A 22,402-nucleotide genomic window follows, 5' to 3' on the forward strand; every position below is an offset into this window, starting at 1 on the left:
AGGACAGAATATTGTCAAACACTGAGGATAGCAAAAGGAGCTCCTGTGCAGACTAGATTTAGTCAACTCAAAGAAATGCTGTTTGTAGGTAAAAATCGATCTTTTTCTATATGAGAAACTTGCACCAGTTTAATTTTAATTCTGTTTTAAATTGATTTAGTTAAAATGATGCAAATCCCTGTCTGGACACACTTATCTCAGTTTAATAAGCCACTCTAAAACCTAACTAAGACTGTCCACCCAAGGGTTTGCACTGGTTTAACTAAATCGGTTTAAATTCACACTTTACATTAAACTGGTGAAACTTTCTTCTGCAGGCAAGCCCTTTGACTAGTTATCTCTCACCCACATTGAAGCCAACAGAAGTGGGAAACTTGCAGACCAGGACTGAATATAGTCTGTGGATTAACTGGCAATCCCAATCCTTGAGTACAACATCTTCACGCCTCACTCATCAAGCTATCAGCACCAACAGATTGAAATGTACTCCTTCAGCACAGAAGAACAGCCATACTGGGTCAGACCAAAGGTCCATCTAGCCCAGTATCCTGTCTTCCAACAGTAGCCAATGCCAGGTGCCCAGAGGGAATGAACAGAACAGGTAATCATCAAGTGACCCAATAGAGGCTAGAAACATCATCCCTGCCCATCCTGGATAATAGCCATTGATGAACCTATCCTCCATGAATTTATCTAGTTCTTTTTGAACCCTGTTATAGTCTTGGCCTGCACAACATTCTCTGGCAAGGAGTTCCACAGGTTGACTGTGCGTTGTGTGAAAAAATACTTCCTTTTGTTTTAAACCTGCTGCCTATTAATTTCATTTGGTGACCCCTAGTTCTTGTGTTACGAGAAGGAATAAATAACACTTATTTTCTTTCTCCACACCCGTCATGATTTTATAGACCTGTATCATATCCACCCTTGGTCATCTCTTTTCCAAGCTGAAAAATTCCAGTTTTATTAATCTCTCCTCATATGGAAGCTGTTCATCAGCTAATCATTTTTGTTGCCTTTTTCTGAACCTTTTCTAATTCCAATATATCTTTTTTGAGATGGGACGACCACATCTGCATGCAGTATTCAAGATGTGGGTGTACCATGGATTTATATAGAGGCAATATGATATTTTCTGTCTTATTATCTATCCCTTTCACCAGCACTCTGCTGTTCATAAGTGTCTGGAGTCTGATGCTGTCAAGGCTCTATACTGAACCTGTGATCCCTCTAAATTTCTGGAGGTGATTGCCAGCTGGAGCCCAGGAAGTAAAATTGCTGTGCCACATGCATGGATTCTATGGGAATGCAAGCAACCCCCTGGCCCTGCAGCATCGCTACCAGTTCTACGCTGTCAGCAACTCCTCGGGTTGCCCCTGGGCAAGTGTTGCTAATTGCACACAGAGTGCCCCGGGGAGTCACTCAAGTTTTGTTATGAAACTAAGACCACGCCAGACTCCGTCCCATTCTTCTGTAAGCCATTATGGTCTCAAAAGGGATGTACACCATCAGATGCAACCAGTAACAGCCTCCCAGGTGGCGGATAGTCCCGGTTTCCTCCGCTGTTTGGGTAGCAACCATGCCCCTTCATGACGTCATCGTCATCAGAACCCAGACACCTCCGTTACCCAGAGATGAACTGCAGCTGTCTCCGATCACGCCAGCAGGCAAGACTATCACACAGTTCCTCATAAACTGGGAACCTCTGAAATGGACTTTAGCTGGACATTACTTGATTGAGCAAGGTCCCCCAGACTGGGTAGTTCCGGTACCATGGAGAAAGAATGTGATGGGGATACTCGCTTGTCGCAAGCATCCCATCAACGAGGGGACTTGTTATCTAGCAGCTTTGTGTTCTTGGGGAACCAGGGCACAGTACATGAAAGACACCCCCTCTACCCCAGCCTCTGCTTGAACCAAATCTGCAACAGAAGAAAGACTTACAAAAAGCAATGAAAAGGCAGTGGGAGACATACCTTGGGATAAGGAAGACAGAATTAAGGAAACTCCCCTAGCCTCATTTGCATTGAAGATGGGACAAGGAGGAATCTCCATTAGCATACAGAATGGAGAACAGAGATTCCAAGGCAAGAACCGCACAGAACTCTGGGACCAGAAAAACAGGGGAGCACTGCATAATGGGAGATCTCTGCTCCAGATGTTAATGAACCCACACATGCACACACCTAGCTCAGTAGTTTTCAGACCAATTCTAGTAATAAATCCTTTATTGGTATGCAAAATAGTGAAGCTCCCTAGATGCATTGTGAGCTCCCTCCAAGGAACACTGCCCAAAGCCAGGAATGATCAGCTCCCATGTCTAGCCTGAATAAAACAACTTTGGTATTCTCCCTTGTTTATACATAAACAAATCTAGTGTCCTCCCTTGAACTATTGTTTTTTCTCTTCAAAAACCCCTGTCCATGCTCAAGTAAGCGTTCTGATGCCTGGAGCCAAAATCTGCATCAGTTCCATTGGGACTTCATCTTCTCCTGACTGATCATGCTGGGGGCTCTGCTTGTCTCCAGCACTCCAGGCCCTCAGCTACCACCACCACCTGGGACCCCTGATCAATTCAAGCTTCATAGAATGGTGAGAACCCAGCTCTGTCTCTCTCTATGTATAGCCTTCTGACCCTGACTTGTGTGATCAGTTATAGTTTTCTAAACCTGACTTTTATAATCAAGTTTAAGTTAGATTTAATATTATAACTGTTTTGTTTGTTTAGCTCCCCTATGGTTATTACCTGGCAATAACTAACTTTCATGATTAAGCTGGTTGCTTCTCTCTCTCTCTTCCCTTCCACCCCCACCCCTACCCCCCTGTGGGTGTTTTTTGGTTCCCTCATTCGCTCTGCAGCAACGCTCCTCGTACCTAAGCTAAAAGATCCCTGCAGCGCCCAAAAATCCTGTGGGGTTTGCTCATCAAGTAGGTTACTACAAGAACAACTGTAATGTGAAAGTGTGGAGAGAGACATTGCCAGGGTTCCCTCCCCACTCTGAACTCTAGGGTACAAATGTGGGGACCCGCATGAAAGACGCCCTAAGCTTATTTCTACCAGCTTAGGTTAAAACTTCCCCAAGGCACAAATTCTTTGCCCCTGGAGGGTACGCTGCCATCACCAAGTGATTTAACAAAGAATCAGGGAAAGGACCCCTTGGAGTTCCTATTCCCCAAAATAGCCCCCCCAAGCCCTTACACCCCCTTTCCTGGGGAGCCTTGAGAATAATATCCTAACCAGTTGGTTACAAAGTGATCACAAACCCAAACCCCTGGGTCTTAGGACAACAGAGAAATCAGTCAGGTTCTTAAAAGAAGGATTTTATTTTAAAAAAAGGTAAAAATCACCGCTGTAAAATCAAGATGGAAAATAACTTTACAGGGTAACAAAAGATTCAAAAACACAGCAGAACTTCCTCTTGGCTTAGTTTCAAAGTTACAAAAAACAGGAATAAACTTCCCTCCAGCAAAGGAAAAATTCACAAGCAAAACAAAAGATAATCTAACACGCCTTGCATGGCTTTTACTTACAATTTTTGTAATATGAGAGACTTTTAGGATGGTTTATAGGAGGAGTTTTCTGACCTGATGCTTCTCTGCTTCCCAAGAGAACACACAAAAACAAAGCCTTCCCCCCCACAATATTTTAAAGTATCTTCCCCATTGGTCCTTTTGGTCAGATGCCAACCAGGTTATTTGAGCTTCTTAACCCCTTACAGGTAAGGAGGAATTCCAGGCTACCCTTAGCTGTGTGGTTATGACACGCCCCCTGTCATAACTATAAAGGGAAGGGGAAGAACACCTTTAAAATCCCTCCTGGCCAGAGGAAAAACCCTTTCACCTGTAGAGGGTTAAGGAGCTAGGATTACCTCGCTGGCACCTGACCAAAATGACCAATGAGACGACAAGATACTTTCAAAAGCTGAGGGGAGGGAGAAACAAAGGGTCTCAGTCTGTCTGTGTGATGCTTTTGCCGGGGACAGAACAGGAATGGAGTCTTAGAACTTAGTAAGTAATCTAGCTAGATATGCGTTAGATTATGATTTCTTTAAATGGCTGAGAAAATAAACTGTGCTGAATAGAATGGATATTCCTGTCTTTGTGTCTTTTTGTAACTTAAGGTTTTGCCCAGAGGGATTCTCTGTGTTTTGAATCTAATTACCCTGTAAGGTACTTACCATCCTGATTTTACAGAGGTGATTCTTTTTCTTCTATTAAAATTCTTCTTGTAAGAAACTGAACGCTTTTTTTTCATTGTTCTTAAGATCCAAGGGTTTGGGTCTGTGGTCACCTATGCAAATTGGTGAGGATTTTTATCAAACCTTCCCCAGGAAGGGGGGTGCAAGGTTTTGATGAGGATTTTGGGGGGAAAGACGTTTCCAAACAACTCTTTCCCAATAATAAACCCGGTTATGGTGGTGGCAGCGAAAATCCAAGGGCAAAAGGTAAAATAGTTTGTACCTTGGGGAAATTTTAACCTAAGCTGGTAAAAGTAAGCTTAGGAGGTTTTCATGCATGTCCCCAAGCCTGTACCCTTGAGTTCAGAGTGGGAAAGGAACCTTGACACTCCCCAAATCACAGATGGTGCTGGACAGCCTGTACCACACTGGATGTGATTTCTTCCTGGAGCTCTAGGAGAAAACAAAGTTAATAAGACACATGCACCTCTAGATATACTACTGATTATATAAAGATGAACAATATTTTCCACATTTCAAGGACTATTTTAACCAGTTGATTCTGGGAAACCTTCACGGGAGAGTGCATCAGTCACTTTGTTAGAAGCTCCTGAAATGTGTTGTATTTCAAAATCAAAATCTTGGAGAGCTAAACTCCACCGAAGAAGATTTTTGTTATTGTTCTTGATGGTATGAAGCTACTTCTTTGCAGCATGGTCTGTTTGCAGGTGGAAACACCATCCCCAAACGTATGGGCGTAGCTTTTCCAGAGCGTGCACAATGGCGTAACATTCTTTTTCACTGACTGACCAGTTGCTTTCCCTCTCAGACAGCTTCTTGCTGAGAAACACTACAGGATGGAATTCTTAATCCGGTCCTTCCTGCATTAAAACTGCTCCCACACCACGCTCAGACGCATCTGTGGTTACTAGGAACGGTTTGTCAAAGTCTGGGGCACTTAGCACAGGGTCAGACAGCGTGTCGCTTTAAGCTGATTAAAAGCCTTCTGACACTCTTCAGTCCACTGAACTGCATTTGGCTGTTTCTTTTTGATTAGGTTTGTCAGTGGGGCGGCAATTTGTCTGAAGTGCAGTACAAATCGCCTGTAATATCCGGCCAAGCCTAAGAAGGATTGGACCTGCTTCTTTGACTGTGGGACAGGCCACTTTTGGATAGCATTCACTTTGGCCTGTAGGAGGTTGATAGTTCCTTGACCCACCCGGTGTCCAAGGTAAGTCACTCTGCTTAGGCCCATTTGACACTTTTTAACCTTAAGTTAGCCCTGCCGCCATTATGCGCTCGAAGACTTTTTGCAGATGCTCCAGGTGTTCTCCCATGAATCAGAAAAGATGGCCACATCATCAAGGTAGGCGACTGCAGATTCTGCCAATCCTGCTCGGAGACTATCTACAAGTTTTTGGAAAGTGGTGGGTGCATTTCGCAGCCCGAAAAGGAGAACATTAAATTCATACAGCCCCACATGTGTGATGAAGGCCGAGCTTTTCTCAGTGGATTCATCCAGTGGTACTTGCCAGTACCCCTTGGTTAAGTCTAAGGTAGAGATGAACTGGGCACGTCCCAGTTTCTCCAATAGCGCATCTGTGTGTGGTATTGGATAGTTGTCTGGGCGAGTTACAGCATTTAGCTTATGTAGTCCACGAAAAAGCGTATCTCCCCATCTGGTTTGGGAACTAGAACCACTGGAGATGCCCATGCTCTGTTAGAGGGGCGGATTACACCCATCTGTAGCATGTCCTGGATCTCCCGTTCTATAGCAGTTTTGGCTTGAGGAGACACCCGGTACGGTTGGGCTCTAATTGGGTGAGCATTACCTGTGTCAATGGAGTGAGTGGCATGCCCGTTCGGTCCATCCTGGGGTGGCTGAGAACATCGGCGCGAAGCTAGTGCACAGCTCCTTGATCTGCTGGTGCTGCATACGTCCAAGGGTCATTGAGAGGTTCACTGTCACTTTTTCCTTCGTAGTAGATACCTTCAGGCCACTCAGTGTCATCTGTTTCCTGGGCTGTAAACTGACAAACCTTTAATTCTCTGGAATAAAAGGGCTTTAGAGAATTAACATGGTACACTGTAGACTTTAGGTTTGAGGTGGGGGATGCTATGAGATAGTTAACAGCTCCCAGGTGCTCCTGGACCATAAATGGCCCTTCCCAAGGCACTTCCATTTTATGGGCCTGGAGCACCTGCAAGACCATGACCAAGACCCCTACTTTAAAGGAACGTTCTCTGGCATGTTTATAATACTAGGCCTTTTGCTCTTCCTGAGCATCTTTTAGGTTTTCTCTAGCAAGGGATAAAGAGGTTCAGAGGGTGTTTTGGAGGGTGTTTACAAAGTCCAGAATGTTAGTTTCTGGAGAAGGTGTAAATCCCTCCCATTGCTGTTTCACCAACTGTAATGGCCTCTTAACCTCATGGCCATGCAAAAGTTCAAATGGTGAAAACCCTAAACTGGGATATGGTACAGCCCTGTAGGCAAAGAGCAACTGCTGCAACACTAGGTCCCAATTGTTTACGAATTTACCTATCATGGCTCTCAAAGTTCCATTAAACTTCACCAGGCCATTTGTTTGATGATGGTAAGGGGTGGCAACCAAATGGTTCACCCCATGAGCTTCCCAAAGGCTTTTCATGGTTCCTGCCAGGAAATTAGTTCCCGAATCTGTAAGGATGTCAGAGGTCCAACCTATCCTCGCAAAAATTTCTGTTAATGCCTGGCACTCACTTTTAGCCCTGGTGTTGCTTAGAGCTACTGCTTCTGGCCATCGGGTGGCAAAATCCATGAAAGTCAGTATGTACTGCTTTCCTCTGGGTGTCTTTTTCGGAAAAGGACCCAGAATATCCACAGCTACTCGCTGAAATGGGACCTCAATTATGAGGAGTGGCTGGAGAGGGGCTTTGACCCGGTCTTGGGGTTTTCCCACTCTTTGGTACACCTCACAAGACTGGACATAAGTAGAAACACCCTTGCCCATTCCCTCCCAGTGGAAGGACCTCCCCAAACGGTCTTTGGTCCGGTTCACCCCAGCATGGCCCCAGGGAAGATGGTGGGCTAAGCTCAAGAGCTTTCCCCGGTACTTAGTTGGAACTACCAACTGTCTCTGAGGATGCCGATCTTACTGGTGCCCACCAAAAAGAGGTTCCTTGTATAAAAGTCCTCTTTCTACAACAAACTGGGATCAATTAGAAGAGCTGAGAGGCGGTGGGTTGCTTTGTGCCGCTGTCCAAGCTCCCTGGAGGCTTTCATCTGCTTCCTGTTTGGCCTGGAACTCTTCCCTTGATGCTGGAGACATCAGTTCCTCACTGGATTGTGGACCTGGGCTTGGTCCCTCTGGAAGCGATGAAGGTGATGGGGCTGTTTCCGTTGACTGTGAACCGCTCTCCACTGGTGAACTATGTGGTATTTCAGGCTCTGGCTGAGCCTCTTGTGTAGGGTTATCTGCTGCTGCTGCTGCCAGTGCAGGCTCAGTGGTGTCCTCTGGTATTGGAGCTGTAGATGGGGTTGCAAACGCTGAACTCAGTGCTGGCAATGGTTCTGGTACTGGTTGCTCCACCACTTCCAGTTTTGGGACTGGCTCTGGCTGGGTCTCTGCGACTGGATCCACTACTGCTGTCGCAGACGTTGGCATGGTGTCCGGTTCCACCACCTCAGTCTGGGTCTCTGGTAACACAGACTAGGCCCTTGTTGAAGGCTCAGGAACAGAACTAGGTGTGACAGCTCGCTTAGCCTGGCTGCGGGTAACCATTCCCACCCTCTTGGCTAGCTTCATATGGTTGGCCAAGTCTTCCCCCAGCAGCATGGGAATATAGGCTACCCTTAGCTGTACGGTTATGACAGATGTGCTGAACCTGGGACATATGAGGGTGGCAGCTTGGAAGTACTGATTAACCCGGTCCTCTCAGATGCGCTCTGTGTGTGTTTATCTAATTCTGGGGCTGGAAAAACCCATTTGGGGAACCTAGGTCCTGCAGGATAACTCCACTGGGAGGGAACTTTCAGTAGGGAGAAGCAGAGCTCTGTATGAGAACACAAGTGACACAAGCAGTACATAGATAGAAGTACAGAATCCTCCCGCACCCCAGAAGAGTAACCCTAATAAATGAGCATACCCCAAAGTAATGGGCAAAGCTGGTAACAGATTTGGGGTCTGGAGAGAATGGTCACTAACTGTCCATATACAAACCCGTAAACCAAACCCTCCTGGATCATTAAAGAGTGAATATGGCTCTTTAGTCGGGCCAGAACATTTGAACTATTTTATGAAGCACGAGTCCTTTATTGACGAATAAAGGACAACCGTGGAAAAGGGAATCACAAAGGAATCCAACTGGCTCAGCAGAGGATCCTGGTACTTGCTATATTATCTGCGGAATTTGTTACTTGCTGGTGTCAAAAACAGATTCATGAATTCATGACCACCACTGGCTAAAAGTGAGGTGAACCCAGTAGTAAGGGAACTCCATTCTCTCCTTAGACTGTCTGCAGGTAATTTATCTTCCCTGCCAGGCAACAGGTTCTTAGGGCAGGGAGATTTCTGCCTGCCCAGGCAAAAGGTAGTTTGGATTCCTTCCAGAAGCAAGAGCTGAGGGTGCTGCCCTATTTGTTAAGTGATTACAATAAACTTTCTATTCAGATTAGAACTGGTTTCCCTGCTAGTTATTCCCAGAGAGCTAGTAGATGTTTTCTTATCAGTGCCACCCTAAGCATTAACATATCAATATCCATGTTCTCTCTGAAGAAAACCACCTTACCAAGCCATCTTCCACTTTGAGTATGCCCTCAACTCCATGAGAGTGACATCTGGGGTAACTATAAACCAACTGAGTTCCAAGAGGAAGATCCCTTTGAACAAGTGACTTCACCATTAGGAGAAAGAGGACTGAACCTGAGGCAAGGAAGGGAATGGAACTGTCCAAATGTGAGAGATTACGATCTGTGGAGAGAATCAGGATCAACTGTAGAAACCTAAAACAGAACCAAGGGCAGAGACCTTCAGTGCAAGAAATAAGGAAACAAGCTGGTAAAACGCCTCTTGAACTATACATCAGTGCTGCAACTGGAATCTCAATAGTCCCTCTCACTATCATAGTCCTCTTTGATGAAAGATACACTCTGCCTCAGCTATCATGAACCAGACAACAGGGAGAACGGAAGGACATCACCTTAAAAATCACACTTCTGTGTAAACTGGTTTTATCTACTATTACAAGAAAGACCTTGGATTATTGTAACTGTAAAAAGATGAGGAGGGGGCAAATATTTTTCTTTTTTCCAGGGTGTTTACCTTGTGCATTTGACAGCACTTTATTTACAGGAATTTTCATGGTTTTCCCTGTTCCATCAGTTAATAGTCAGCTGCCCATTGCGTTTAAGTGGGCGCACACAGCAACAAGGGAGCGAAAGTATTATTAAATATAGGAAAGTGTGATTGCAAAATCACAAAAATAGACATGGAACTCTGGGACAGGTGTGGTACCGGCAACTGTTTTAACTCTTTTTTTTAATTGGCTAGATTTCAAGTAGACAGTTTCCCTTGAAATCCTGTCTCAGGAATAATAGGCTCTTTGATTTGTTCACTACAGGTTCCAAAAAGTTCCAGTGTCATAGAATCATAGAATATCAGGTTTGGAAGGGACCTCAGGAGATCATCTAGTCCAACCCCCTGCTCAAAGCAGGACCAATCCCCAACTAAATCATCCCATCCCATTGTCAAGCATGACCTTAAAAACCTCAAAGGAAGGAGATTCCATCACCTCCCTACGTAACGCATTCCAGTGCTTCACCACCTCCTAGTGAAAAAGTTTTTCCTAATATCCAACCTAAACTGCCTCCACTGCAACTTGAGACCATTACTCCTTGTTCTGTCGTCTGCTACCACTGAGAGCAGTCTAGATCCATCCTCTTTGGAACCCCCTTTCAGGGAGTTGAAAGCAGCTATCAAATCCCCCCTCAGTCTTCTCTTCCGCAGACTAAACAATCCCAGTTCCCTCAGCCTCTCCTCATAAGTCATGTGTTCCAGTCCCCTAATCATTTTTAAAAAGTGGACTGAATGCATCTAATGAAGTGAGCTGTAGTTCACAAAAGCTTATGTTCAAATAAATTTGTTAGTCTCTAAGATGCCACAAGTACTCCTTTTCTTTTTCCAAATACAAACTAACACGGCTGCTACTCTGAAACTAATCATTTTTGTTGCCCTCCACTGGACGCTTTCCGATTTTTCACATCCTTCTTGTAGTGTAGGGCCCAAAACTGGACACAGTACTCCAGATGAGGCCTCACCAATGTCGAATAGAGGGGAACGATAATGTCCCTCGATCTGCTGGCAATGCCCCTACTTATACAGTCCAAAATGCTGTTAGCCTTCTTGGCAACAAGGGCACACTGTTGACTCAAATCCAGCTTCTCGTCCACTGTAACCCCTAGGTCCTTTGCTGCAGAACTGCTGCCTAGCCATTCAGTCCCTAGGCTGTAGCAGTGCATGGGATTCTTCCGTCCTAAGTGCAGGACTCTGCACTTGTCCTTGCTGAACCTCATCAGATTTCTTTTGGCCCAGTCCTCTAATTTGTCTAGGTCCCTCTGTATCCTATCCCTACCCTCCAGCATATCTACCACTCCTCCCAGTTTAATGTCATCTGCAAACTTGCTGAGGGTGCAGTCCACACCATTCTCCAGATCATTAATGAAGATATTGAACAAAACCGGCCCCAGGATCGACCCTTGGGGCACTCCGCTTGATACCGGCTGCAAACTAGACATGGAGCCATTGATCACTACCCGCTGAGCCCGACGATCTAGCCAGCTTTCTATCCACCTTATAGTCCATTCATCCAACCCGTACTTCTTTAACTTGCTGGCAAGAATACTGTGGGAGACCGTATCAGCAGCTTTGCTAAAGTCAAGGAATAACATGTCCACTGCTTTCCCCTCATCCACAGAGCCAGTTATCTCATCATAGAAGGCAACAGATTAGTCAGGCATGACTTGCCCTTGGTGAATCCATGCTGACTGTTCCTGATCACTTTCCTCTCCTCTAAGTGCTTCAGAATTGATTCCTTGAGGGCCTGCTCCATGATTTTTCGAGAGACTGAGGTGAGGCTGACTGGCCTGAAGTTCCCCGGATCCTCCTCCTTCCCTTTTTAAAAGATGGGCACTACATTAGCCTTTCTAGTCGTTCAGGACCTCCCCCAATCTCCATGAGTTTTCAAAGATAATGGCCAATGGCTCTGCTATCACATCTGCCATCTCCTTTAGCACTCTCAGATGCAGCGCAACAAGTGTCTTGTGTATAGCAAACTGACTGTTCAGAAAGGAGGAGCCAGGAATGAGTCAAGTAAGGAAGTACTGCATTTTCCTGTTTCTTTAAATGCTGCCACTATCAGCACCCATTGTATGGGAGCTATTGTATGAAGAGTGGCAGTGTACCATGGAGCTCACCTAGGCAGAATCAAATAGATTCAGAGATTCCCAGGCCAGAAGGCACCACTGTTATCATCTAACCTGACCTCCTGTACAACACAAGCCAGAAAACTTCCCCCAAATAATTCCTACGCAGATCTTATAGTAAAACACCCAATCTTGATTTTAAAATTGTCAATGATGGAGAATCCACCACAACCCTTGGGAAATGGTTCCAGTGGTTAAGTACTTTCATTGTCAAAAATGTATGCCTTATTTTCAGTTTGAATTTGTCTAGCTTCAACTTCCAGCTTTAATGGTGTCCAGTTTGAAAATTAATTCCAATTCTGCAGTTTCTCGTTGGAGTCTGTTTTTGAAATTTTTTTGTTGGAGAATTGCAACTTTTAGGTCTGAAATTGAGTGACCAGGGAGGTTGAAGTGTTCTCCAACTGGTTTTTGAATGTTATAATTCCTGACGTCTGATTTGTGTCCATTTATTCTTTTGCATAGAGATTGTCCGCTTTGGCCAATGGATACCATTAAATTAGACTTGAATAAAGACTGGGAGTGGACGGGTCATTACACAAAGTAAAAACTATTTCCCCATGCTAGTTTTTCCCCTACTGTTACTCACACCTTCTTGTTAGTCTCTAAGGTGCCACAAGTACTCCTATTCTTTTTGCAGATACAGACTAACATGGCTGCTACTCTGAAACCTGTTTGAAATGGGCCATCCTGATTATCGCTACAAAAGGTTTTTTTTTCTCCTGCTGATAATAGCTCACCTTAATTGATTAGTCTCCTTACAATTTTTTCATGTTCTCTGTGTATATATATCTTGCTACTGTATTTTCCACTGCATGCATCTGATGAAGTGGGTTTTGGCCCACGAAAGCTTATGCCCAAATAAATTTGTTAGTCTCTGAGGTGCCACAAGTACTCCTTGGGTTTTTGTTTGGTTTTTTCCCCCGATACAGAGTAACACGGCTACCACTCTGAAACCTGTAAACCAAAAGGCTCTGTGACAATGACAATATCCGTCGCTAAAAGGCTGAATAAATCTTGGGTCACTTTGTGAAAATAGGTGGGAGAGATCAAGAACAAACAAGTGGAAAGTCTGCAGAAGTTAGAAGACAGACAATTCTCCTGGGGCCTTTAATGAGTCAAAGGCCAGGACTCCTGCCCAACTGAGTCCGTGTGTCTTTTTACAGTTAGACTGGTTTGGTCAAAACTGTGTAATTGGTTCAGTGGTGAAAATGGAAATCAGTTGCCTAGGGTACATCTAAGGGCAGATTAAAAAAAAGTGTAATGCTCAAAGAGCTAAGAGTGGAGAGGAGACTCCATTATTACATTTTATTTACAGAACTGCCCATTTTTCCTTTCCAACAATGCATGTCTTTTTACCTTTGAAGAATGACTACCCCACGAAGTGAGCTGTAGCTCACGAAAGCTTATGCTCAAATAAATTGGTTAATCTCTAAGGTGCCACAAGTCCTCCTTTTCTTTTTGCGAATACAGACTAACAGGGCTGCTACTCTGAAACCTATATTGACTAAGTGACTCAGGGAGCGCGGGTTGTGTTTCGTTTCATAAAACTCTTGTGGACTGAAAAAAAAAGAGGGGGAAATCGCCAAAACCCTGCTTCACAGACATCTGTATACAGAAACTAAAAGTTTCTCTCGCAGCTTTTGTCCTTGGGTACGTCCCAGCCACCTTTGCAGAATCCCTGAGCTCAAACCCCGTGGATGCCCAGTACCCCTGCTCCACGGATCAGGAAATAACATAAAGCGGCCAAACGACCAGCTGCCGCCTTCTGGCCGCCTCAGCCAGCTCCGCGGCGCTGCTCCCGGGTTCGCGCGCCAGGCGGATCGCGCGCCCTGGAGAGGGGCCTCATCGGCCCAGGGGCGGCTCCGCGGGAAAGCCTGAAGACACCCCGCACGGCCACGGGGCGGCCGCCCCAGGCGTTACCTGTTCCCGCCGCCGCCCCGCTTGCCTTGGCCAGCGAGAGGAGGAGGAGGAGCCGCAGCGGGGAGCCCGCGGGCTGCATCGTTTGAAGGGGCGCGTCGGAACTGGAGCCGGCAGCCGAGACGCCACGAGCCCGGGCCGATGGATGGGCCGGCGCCGCGGGGCCTGACTCTCCGTCTGGCTGCGGAGAATGGCGGCAGCCGAAGGCCGGGCCGAGGCGATCGGCTGGCTGGGTCTGGAGGGGGCGGCCCCGCCTCTGGGGCAGGGCGAGGGGGGGGGGAGGCGCGGGGCGAGGAGTCGGGCGGCTGCTGGGACTCCCCCTCCCCAGATTGCGCTCCCCTGTTCGGCGCGCGGGGACCCAGCGTGCCCGGGGCGCCTCTGAGGGGAGAGGTGTCTGCAGCTGCTGCGGGTGGGAAACGTTTAAAGCTTTGCGCCTCACAGTAGTGGCCCAGGCGCTGTTTGAGGTCCCTCCAGAGCAGGCGCAGACTGGGGCTAGGGTGTGAATCATGTGGCCGGGCTGAATTCTCCCCTGCGGCTCACCTGAGGTTTTGGTCACAGCCGAGGGAGAAAATAGGGCCCTGTTGGCTTTGGATCTGGCTGGGGTTGCCATTTTTGGTTGGATGTATTCCTGGAGGTTTCATCCCATGACAGTCTTTAATTAAAAATTAATCTTTAATTCCTGGAGACTCCAGGACAGTTCTGAAGGGCTGACGACCCTAGATCTGTGTTCAAAACAGATCCCAATACCCTGGAGTTGGAAGGGGTTGAATGTGATGTTCTGGGTTTGATCCATCTCAACTTTGTTCAACAGAAGATCTATATGTGTCTGCTGAATTTCCTGGTTTGCTCCAGTCCACAGCTTCCTATTTATTTCAGGATCTAGTTTAAAATTCCTTCCTTATGTTTAAAATCATCTAACAAGTTGCTCCTGCCTTTCTCAACCTGGGCTACACTCAGAAATTAGATGGACCTAGTTACATTGCTCAGGCTGTATAAGATGTTGTGCCCCGTCTGCCATAGTTAGGTTGACCTAACTCCTGGTGTAGACTGGGCTAGGTCAGTGGGAGAATTCTTCGGTCAACCTAGTTACCACCTCGTGGAGCGGTTGATTAACTGCAACAATGGACAAACCCCTTCCATCAATGTCGGAAGTGTCTATGCTATGGTACTATAGCAACACATGGACCTTGTCTATCTTCTTCCCTTTTTCCACAGTTTTAGCACTGGCTTCCTCTTTGTCTTTTTTGAGAGAGTCTCATCACTGTTGAAATGAGACCCACTTTCTTTGCAGCTATTATCGTCTGGAACAGGCTTTGTCTCCTCAACTGTCCGTTTACTTCAGTCTCACCCAATTACATATCTTTTCTTGTCTTAATCTTTTAATATTTCTGTCCCACTGTTTGTTATTTAACTCTAGTTTTGTTATTTAACTTTGTTTTGATACATTGGGAAACAGTTGGATTTGAATTGGAATAATTTGCAAGAAGTATCTAGCTAAATGTATTTTAAACTTTAGACAATGTAGTAATAAGGAGGTTAAAGAGCAGATGATACTTTAGGGAAAACTTTGAAAAACATTCTGTTTAGGGGCTATTCTGTTTTCTACGTCATAGTTTGAATTTCTTCCTCTTTTTTTTTTTTTCAAGATAGCGACACTTGCATGAACAAATAGAATAGCTATTTCTCAGGAGTCTTCTCTACCTGCTGGCTAGTCTTCAGATAGGGCCTGATGCTGCTCCCAGTGAAGCCAATGGCAAAACTCGTTTTGACTTTAGTGTAGGGTTGCCAACTTTCTAATCACACAAAGCCGAACACCCTAGACCTGCCCCTTCCCTGAGGCCCTGGCCCCCACTCACTACATTCCGCCTCCCTCGGTGGCTCGCTCTTCCCCACCTTCACTCACTTTCACTGGGCTGGGGAAGGGGGTAGGGTGCAGGAGCGGGTGAGGGCTCTAACTGTGTCTGTGGGATCTGGGGTGGGGCCAGAAATGAGGGGTTCAGGGTGTGGGGGGGTTCCAGGCTGGGGCAGGGAGTTGGGGTGCTGGAGGGGGTGAGGGCTCCTGCTGGGGGTGCAGGCTCTGGGATGGGGTTGGGGGTGAGGGGTTTAGGAAGCAGGAGGGGGCTCCAAGCTGGGGGGTAGGGCCGAGGGATTCAGAGTGTGGGAGGGGGCTGCAGGTTGAGGCACAGGATTGGGGTGAAGGAGGGGGTACCGACTCTGGGCTGGGGGTGCGGGCTCTGGGGTGGGGCTGGGGATGAGGGGTTTGGGGTGGAGGAGTGGGCTTCGGGTTTGGGGGGGTTCGGGCAGCATGCGGAGCCCCGTGCAACCCCTCCTCCCCCCCCTTCCCCCCCGCCTAGGAGCTGGACCTGCTGGTCGCTTCCTGGAGCGCATCACTGTGCCAGGACAGGTAGGGACTAGCCTGCCTTAGCTCTACAGCGCTGCTCACTGGACTTTTAATGGCCTGGTCAGCAGTGCTGACCAGAGCCACCAGGGTCCCTTTTTGACCAGGTGTTCTGGTCAAAAAACGGACACCTGGCAACCCTACTTTAGTGGAGCAGAATCAGGTGCATACATGATCCTGTAGTTAAAGCACAGGACAGGGCATCAACAGGATTTGGTTCTATCTCTGTATCTCAGTTTCCCTATGTGTTAAATGCATTTTTAAAAAAAGAAATATGGGGTATTCATTATTTATCATTGATAATGTATTAGTACCAAAAAGCCCTATTCAGCTATCTGTTTCATTAGGTGCTTTTAAAACGTATACGAAAGAATCAAAGAATTTGTACCAAAGGTTTTACACTGTAAGGCCCTGCACTCATGCTTAACTACTCTCATGAGTAATCCCATTGAAGTTGTGAAGAGTTCACATGTTAGCTCCCATTAAAGTGTGTAAGTATTTACAGGATTGGGTCATTTGCTTCTATGTTATGTTCTATTTCCCTCCCCTCATCTGTGTTTGGTCTTCTTAGAGCCTGATTCTGCAAATTCTTAACATTACTCATGTTAAAAACAGATCACATATTGGGTAATAATGGACCACATGGTCAATGTCAAATACAAAAGCTTCCTGGAGGCACGTCACCACCACTCTGTCCTCCCCAAAGAAATGTTCACAATCTTCACCAACAGTGGACTCAGTTCTTCTCAATTGGTCTTCAAGAGCCAAAATAGGATTAGGCTTGGGTCCAAAGCACAGGAGCTGGCATGAGGTGCTTCCACCATTTTAGCACCTCAGATTGAGAAACTAGCCAAAACTCAAGCATAGAGGATTTAGTATTTGTCTTCTCAATCTGTTACTCTGCACACTCTCTCCTTTCCTCTCCAGACGCAAAAGTTTGGTCTGGTTCCACACAACTCTCTTTGGAAAGGAACAAACTGAGACAGCACAGATTAAACAGGCCCTCTGTCCCCCAGAAGCAATCTCCTATGTGAGATTTCGCAGATGCTATGGTGTAGACAAAGAAACTTTTCTTTGCCTCCTTCACAGCCACAGCAGAATCATAGAATATCAGGGTTGGAAGGGACCTCAGGAGGTCATCTAGTCTAACCCCCTGCTCAAAGCAGGACCAATCCCCAATTTTTGCCCCAGATCCCTATATGGCCCCTTCAAGGATTGAACTCATAACCCTGGGTTTAGCAGGCCAATGCTCAAACCCCCTTCCCCCTGTTCTAGCACCATAGCACTCTCTGGTGGGCAAAAGGCAGGACTGAAGCAACTTTCCGGCCGAAGCTTTTTTTCTACGCAAAAAATTAAAAATGTCTGGCTCATTAATTATGCACGTGCGCAGTGGTGCAGAATTCCCCCTGGAATGGTGAGTGGTACCAACATATACAGCAATGAGATAACACGTGTTTGTTATTTGAGATTAACACACCGAGATCTGATAGCCTGTGTTCTTACATAATAGTTTGATTAGCAGCACCGTGTCATCTTGTCATGAACTACACACCAATTACTAATTTGTAACATTTCAGGCAAAGAAATGGTTTAAACATCACAACAACAGATTCATAAGCATACTCTCCACTCTATCAAAGTCGTTAATGAAAATACTGAACAGTGTGGACCCAAGAGAAACATATATCCCCCAGTTTGACAGAAAGCCATTGATATCTACTCTTTGGAAATAGCCTTTGAACCAGTTATGCACCTATCTTATAATATTTCCATCTAAATTTCATTTCCTAATTTGTTTATGAGACTGTCATATGGGACAGGGTCAAATGCCTTACTAAAGACTGTATTTGTCCTATTTATTGCTTCCTCTCTATCCACTAGGTCAGTTAATTTATCAAAGAAGAAAATAAGTTTGGTTTGACATTATTTGTTCTTGATAAATCCATGTTGACTACTACTCATCTCCTTATTACCCTTTAGGTTACAATAAACTGATTGTCCCAGTATCTTTCTGGGTATCAAAGTTAAGCTGATGTGTCTATAATTACCCAGCTCTGGTTTTCCCCCTTTTTGAAGTTAGCTACTATGTTTGCCGTTCTCTGGCCCTCTAGTACCTCACCCTTCCTCCATTCACTCCCAAAGACAATTGCTAAAAGTACAGAGATTGCTTTGGCTAGTTTCTTAAGTACTCAAAGGTGAATTTCATCTGGCTCTGTCAATTTACATACATTTAACTTATCTAAATATTCTTTAAACTTGTTCTTTCCCTATTTTGATCTGAGATCCTTCCCACATTGTTAAGTATCTGGTCACAATCAAGATTTTCAGTGAAGACTGAAGCCTCAAAAAAACACACTGAACAACTCAGCATTCTGTGTGTCATTCATTATTTCCTCTCCTTCCCCATTAAGTAAATGGATCTAGGCTTTCCTTTTCCTCCTAATATATTTATACAGCCTCTTCTTGCCTTATTTTCCCTTACTCATTCAGTGCCTTAGCCTTTTGGATTTTGCCTCCAATACGCTTTTCTTTTCTTTTGTATTTAATGTACTCTTTTGTACAGCAATGGCGTTGCTCAGTTTCTGAATTCACAAATTGTAAACTATGGGATCACAACAATGCAAAATTGACCTGACAGGATTCAAATAAAACATCTATGCACCATGACAAATAAAAGCTTACTCAATAAATAAAAGTGACCTAGAAATTCACACAGACACGGATCTTGTGCTCCTTTTAAGAGATTTGTAGGGCACTTCAAATGGTCATGGGTGTGATACAAGAACCAAACACCAATTAACTATATGGGTAGTCTGTAGGAATTGGCCTGTTCCAGCCCCCACGATAACTTGATCAATTGAATAGCTTCATAACAGTATATTCATATTACATAATCTTAAAGGACTCCTCGGATTATGATACTGCAAACACCCCTGAATGTTCTATTACCATTTTTAAGACTAACAAAGAAAAGGGGGGAAAAAAAGAAAATAAATGTATATCTGTACCCAAGAAATGAAACTTCACACTTCCTTCTAACCTATATGGGATTCTCTTCAATTTAAAGTATTATACAGCAAAGAAAAAAAAAAAAGAGTTTTGTCCCCCATTGTTAATTTACTCTTACGATACTAAAGGCTCGATTGGTAAATTACAAAGCAAAATTAACACAGAGCTTCTCTGAATACAACTAGTAAATACCACTAAAAAAGCCTGGCATGTTTCTAGGTTGCCAGGGTTATCCCCAGCCCTGCCTACCCCTTCTGGCCCACACCCCTTAGACACCTTTACCTCAGATTTCCCATGTTCAAAGTCTGCTGTTTCTCCTTATAGGATTTTAATTGGGGTAGTGAGATAGAGAGAACAGAGATGGTTCAGAGTGCTAGAACAGGGAAGTGTGTGGATGTCTTGGGAGACAAAGGGGGACCATTCTCTCACCTGACTGGACTCCAGGGACTTCTAAAAAATGTTTAGTCTGACTTATCAAAACCTTTGCTAGGTCAGATGCAGCCTGAGTTCTCCACCACAAGTGTGCTAGTCTTCTCTCTTGCTTTGCAAGTCATCCACAAATAAGGGCAAGCTGTGAGGATGTGGTTGGAGAACAAGAAGGATGTTTGAGGATTTATTTATGTGTCTGTAAAGTGTTTTCTTTTATCATATACTGTGAAAATCAATAAGTATGAATATGTCAAGACTTTTTGGCATTACTAATGTCTAATTTTATAGCCGATCCTTTATTTGTCCTTTACATTCTGCTTTGTCAGGCTTCATACTCTTTTTTGTCACTGCACAATTAATATGTGTGCCAGATGGTCATCTTTTTTTTTAAAATCTAGATTATTTAGCGCCTGATCCAATTCCCAGTGGAGTCACTGTGGGAAGTCCATTGCATTCAATGAGAATTGGATCCGACCCTTGAATAGCGAACCCTTTTCCTTCATGGACAATATTGTTTTTCATCTTGGCTTTTTTTAACATGTACAAGGCCTGCCCACTGCCTTGCACCTTGTCTAGTCATTTACACCTGTGCCAAGTGGGTGGCTAAGCACTGTCATTCTGATTTGGTAGCCTTTTACACCCACTTTGCACTCACTCAGCACAGATATAAATGTGGATTATACCTTGCAAGCTGCAAGGCAGTGGTGAATATGGCCCAAAATATTTTACATTAGATACAATGTGCAATATCTTTGATTTACTAAGCATGAACTTCAGACTGTAAAGAAAGGAGCCACCAACAATTTTGTTTCTTCAGTGGTCTTTATCCAATTTGGATACTTGTAAGATTGCCTTTACCAGCCTCTCTGTTGCAACTGAAGTCATGGCTGAAATGTTGGACATGTTAGTTATGTTTATTCATGTAATGAATCAGTTCCTATAAATATGTCACCTCTCAGTTATATTTATTAACAGAACTGGTTTGTTAATAGCAACATTTATTAAAGGAATCATTCTCAGATTTTTTATCTGAGATATTCTATGTTAACCTTTTAGACTTTTTTTTTTCTTTTTGATCTGTGTTCAATTTTCTGCCTTTGCATGTTCATTCCTAGAGCTCTTTACACTTCACTGCTAGTTCTCTTTCAATAACTGCCTTAGGGTTACAGTCAGTCAGTATGAAACGGAAGTAAAATGTAGCTTTAGGGGACCACACTCTGTTTGAAACTATTAGAAACCTTTCCAAGGAGAACATATTCAATCAAGCAAGGTACAATATCTATTAGACAGTGTTCTACCACACTAAGTATTCCTTGATAAAAGAGGTTATAATTTCTGTTGTTATGGTGGTGCCTGCTAGTGTTGTTACAGTTAAGGATGTCACTATTTCCAACTCTTATTTTCAGGGTGTTTGACCTCAGTTGTAATGTTGCCGTAGCTCAGGGGAGGGCAAACTACAGCCTGCGGGCCGGATCCAGCCCATCAGGGCTTTCAGTCTGGCCTGCGGGATTGCCAGCCCCATGGCACAGCGGGCTAAGGCAGGCTCCCTGCCTGATCTGGCCCCGCGCCACTCCCGGAAGCACCCGGCACCACGTCCCTGCGGCCCCTTGGGGAGTGGGGGCAGAGGGCTCCATGCGCTACCCTCGCTGGCAGTCACCGCCTCCCGCAGCTCCCATTGGCCAGGAACGGGGAACCAGGGCCAATGGGAGCTTCTGGGGTGGTCCCCACAGGCGAGGACAGCGCGCGGTGGAGCTGTCTGTCCCACCCCACCCACAGGAGCCACTACCGGACATGCTGGCCGCTTCCGGGAGCAGCATGGGGCCAGAGCAGGGCAGGGAGCCTGCCTTAGCCCCTCTGTGCACCACTGCCACCCCGGAGCCGCTCGAGGTAAGCAGCACCAGGCCAGAGCCCGTGCCCCGAACTCCAGCCCTGAGCCCCCTAACCGCCTCCTTTGCACCCCCTTTCACACCCCAGCCCCCTGCCCTGAGCCCCATCCCCCACTCCGCACCCCTCCTGCACCCCAACTCCTTGCCCTGAGCCCCTTCTGCACACCGCATCCCCTCCCACACCCTGCACTCCCTCCCGCAACCCAACCCCCTGCCCCAGCCCTACATTCATGGCCCTGCATACAATTTCCCCACCCATATGCAGCCCTCATTTATTTACAAATATGATATGAAAAAAAGGGGGGAAATTATTTACTGGTTTCAGCCATACTAGCTGAAGATGTTCCCTCACCATACCATATAAGGTAAGTAGGACTGAGCAGGATTAGTATTTGGTTGGGATACAGCTAGAGAAAATCTATATGTTGCAGGCAATGATGTTAATGATTCGGTAGACTCTTGGCCAGTACTGAGCCAAATACTGCATCAGTGTAGGAAGACCTTGTGCTCTCTTTTTGATGAGATATAAAATTAAAGTCAAGGCTGTGGCATCAGGGGCTCAGATACCACAGTGATAGGCATGGTAAAAGAAACTAGAAAGTTAGACTATCTGTGGTGACTAAAATTTCTGTGGTACATTTTGCAGTATTGTTAACACTGGTATCTTGGACACATTCCAATTTGGACCATTCTGTTGTGATTCAATACACTCCCTATACAATTCTAGTTAGATACACTTCCAGTCCTTAACTGTGTGCGGTGTGCTGTTAAATAGTAGCAGAAGACTGCCCTTCAGTGGTGGGTAGAGAGGATCCTAAGGTGTGGCATAAAAAACCTAAGATGCCATGGTGAGTTGGAAGATTTCCAAGGTGAGAACCATCAACTTCTTCAGCATCTAAGCTTTTATTATGAAAAAAGTGAGTTTTATCTCTTATGGTTGACAAAGAGAACCTTCCAACTGGGAACCAAATATAAACCAGTGCAGTGCTGTCCCATGATGTCTCCTGAGTCGTGGTTGCTTCTCATGGCTTTCCCAAGCTGCAGCAGGGTGAAAACTCCCCAGAAACCACACAATCCATTGTCTACAGCCAAGCTCTACAATACAACTGCATTTGCTCCAACCCCTCAG

The 22,402-nt window shown here is 45.4% G+C and overlaps 1 protein-coding gene across 1 annotated transcript in view; it reads right to left on the reverse strand.

The window, feature by feature from the left end:
- The window catches only part of NEMP2 (nuclear envelope integral membrane protein 2), a 30,650-nt gene extending 16,882 nt beyond the window's left edge, over nt 1-13,768 (reverse strand). The window contains exon 1 of the mRNA XM_073306183.2: nt 13,555-13,768. Within this exon, the coding sequence (XP_073162284.1) occupies nt 13,555-13,633 (79 nt within the window). The 5' untranslated portion in view covers nt 13,634-13,768. The remainder of the gene's footprint in view (nt 1-13,554) is intronic.
- Between the last annotated feature and the right edge of the window lie 8,634 nt (nt 13,769-22,402).

Source organism: Lepidochelys kempii, chromosome 11 (genome assembly GCF_965140285.1).
Source record: "Lepidochelys kempii isolate rLepKem1 chromosome 11, rLepKem1.hap1, whole genome shotgun sequence".
Lineage (NCBI taxonomy): Eukaryota > Metazoa > Chordata > Testudines > Cheloniidae > Lepidochelys > Lepidochelys kempii.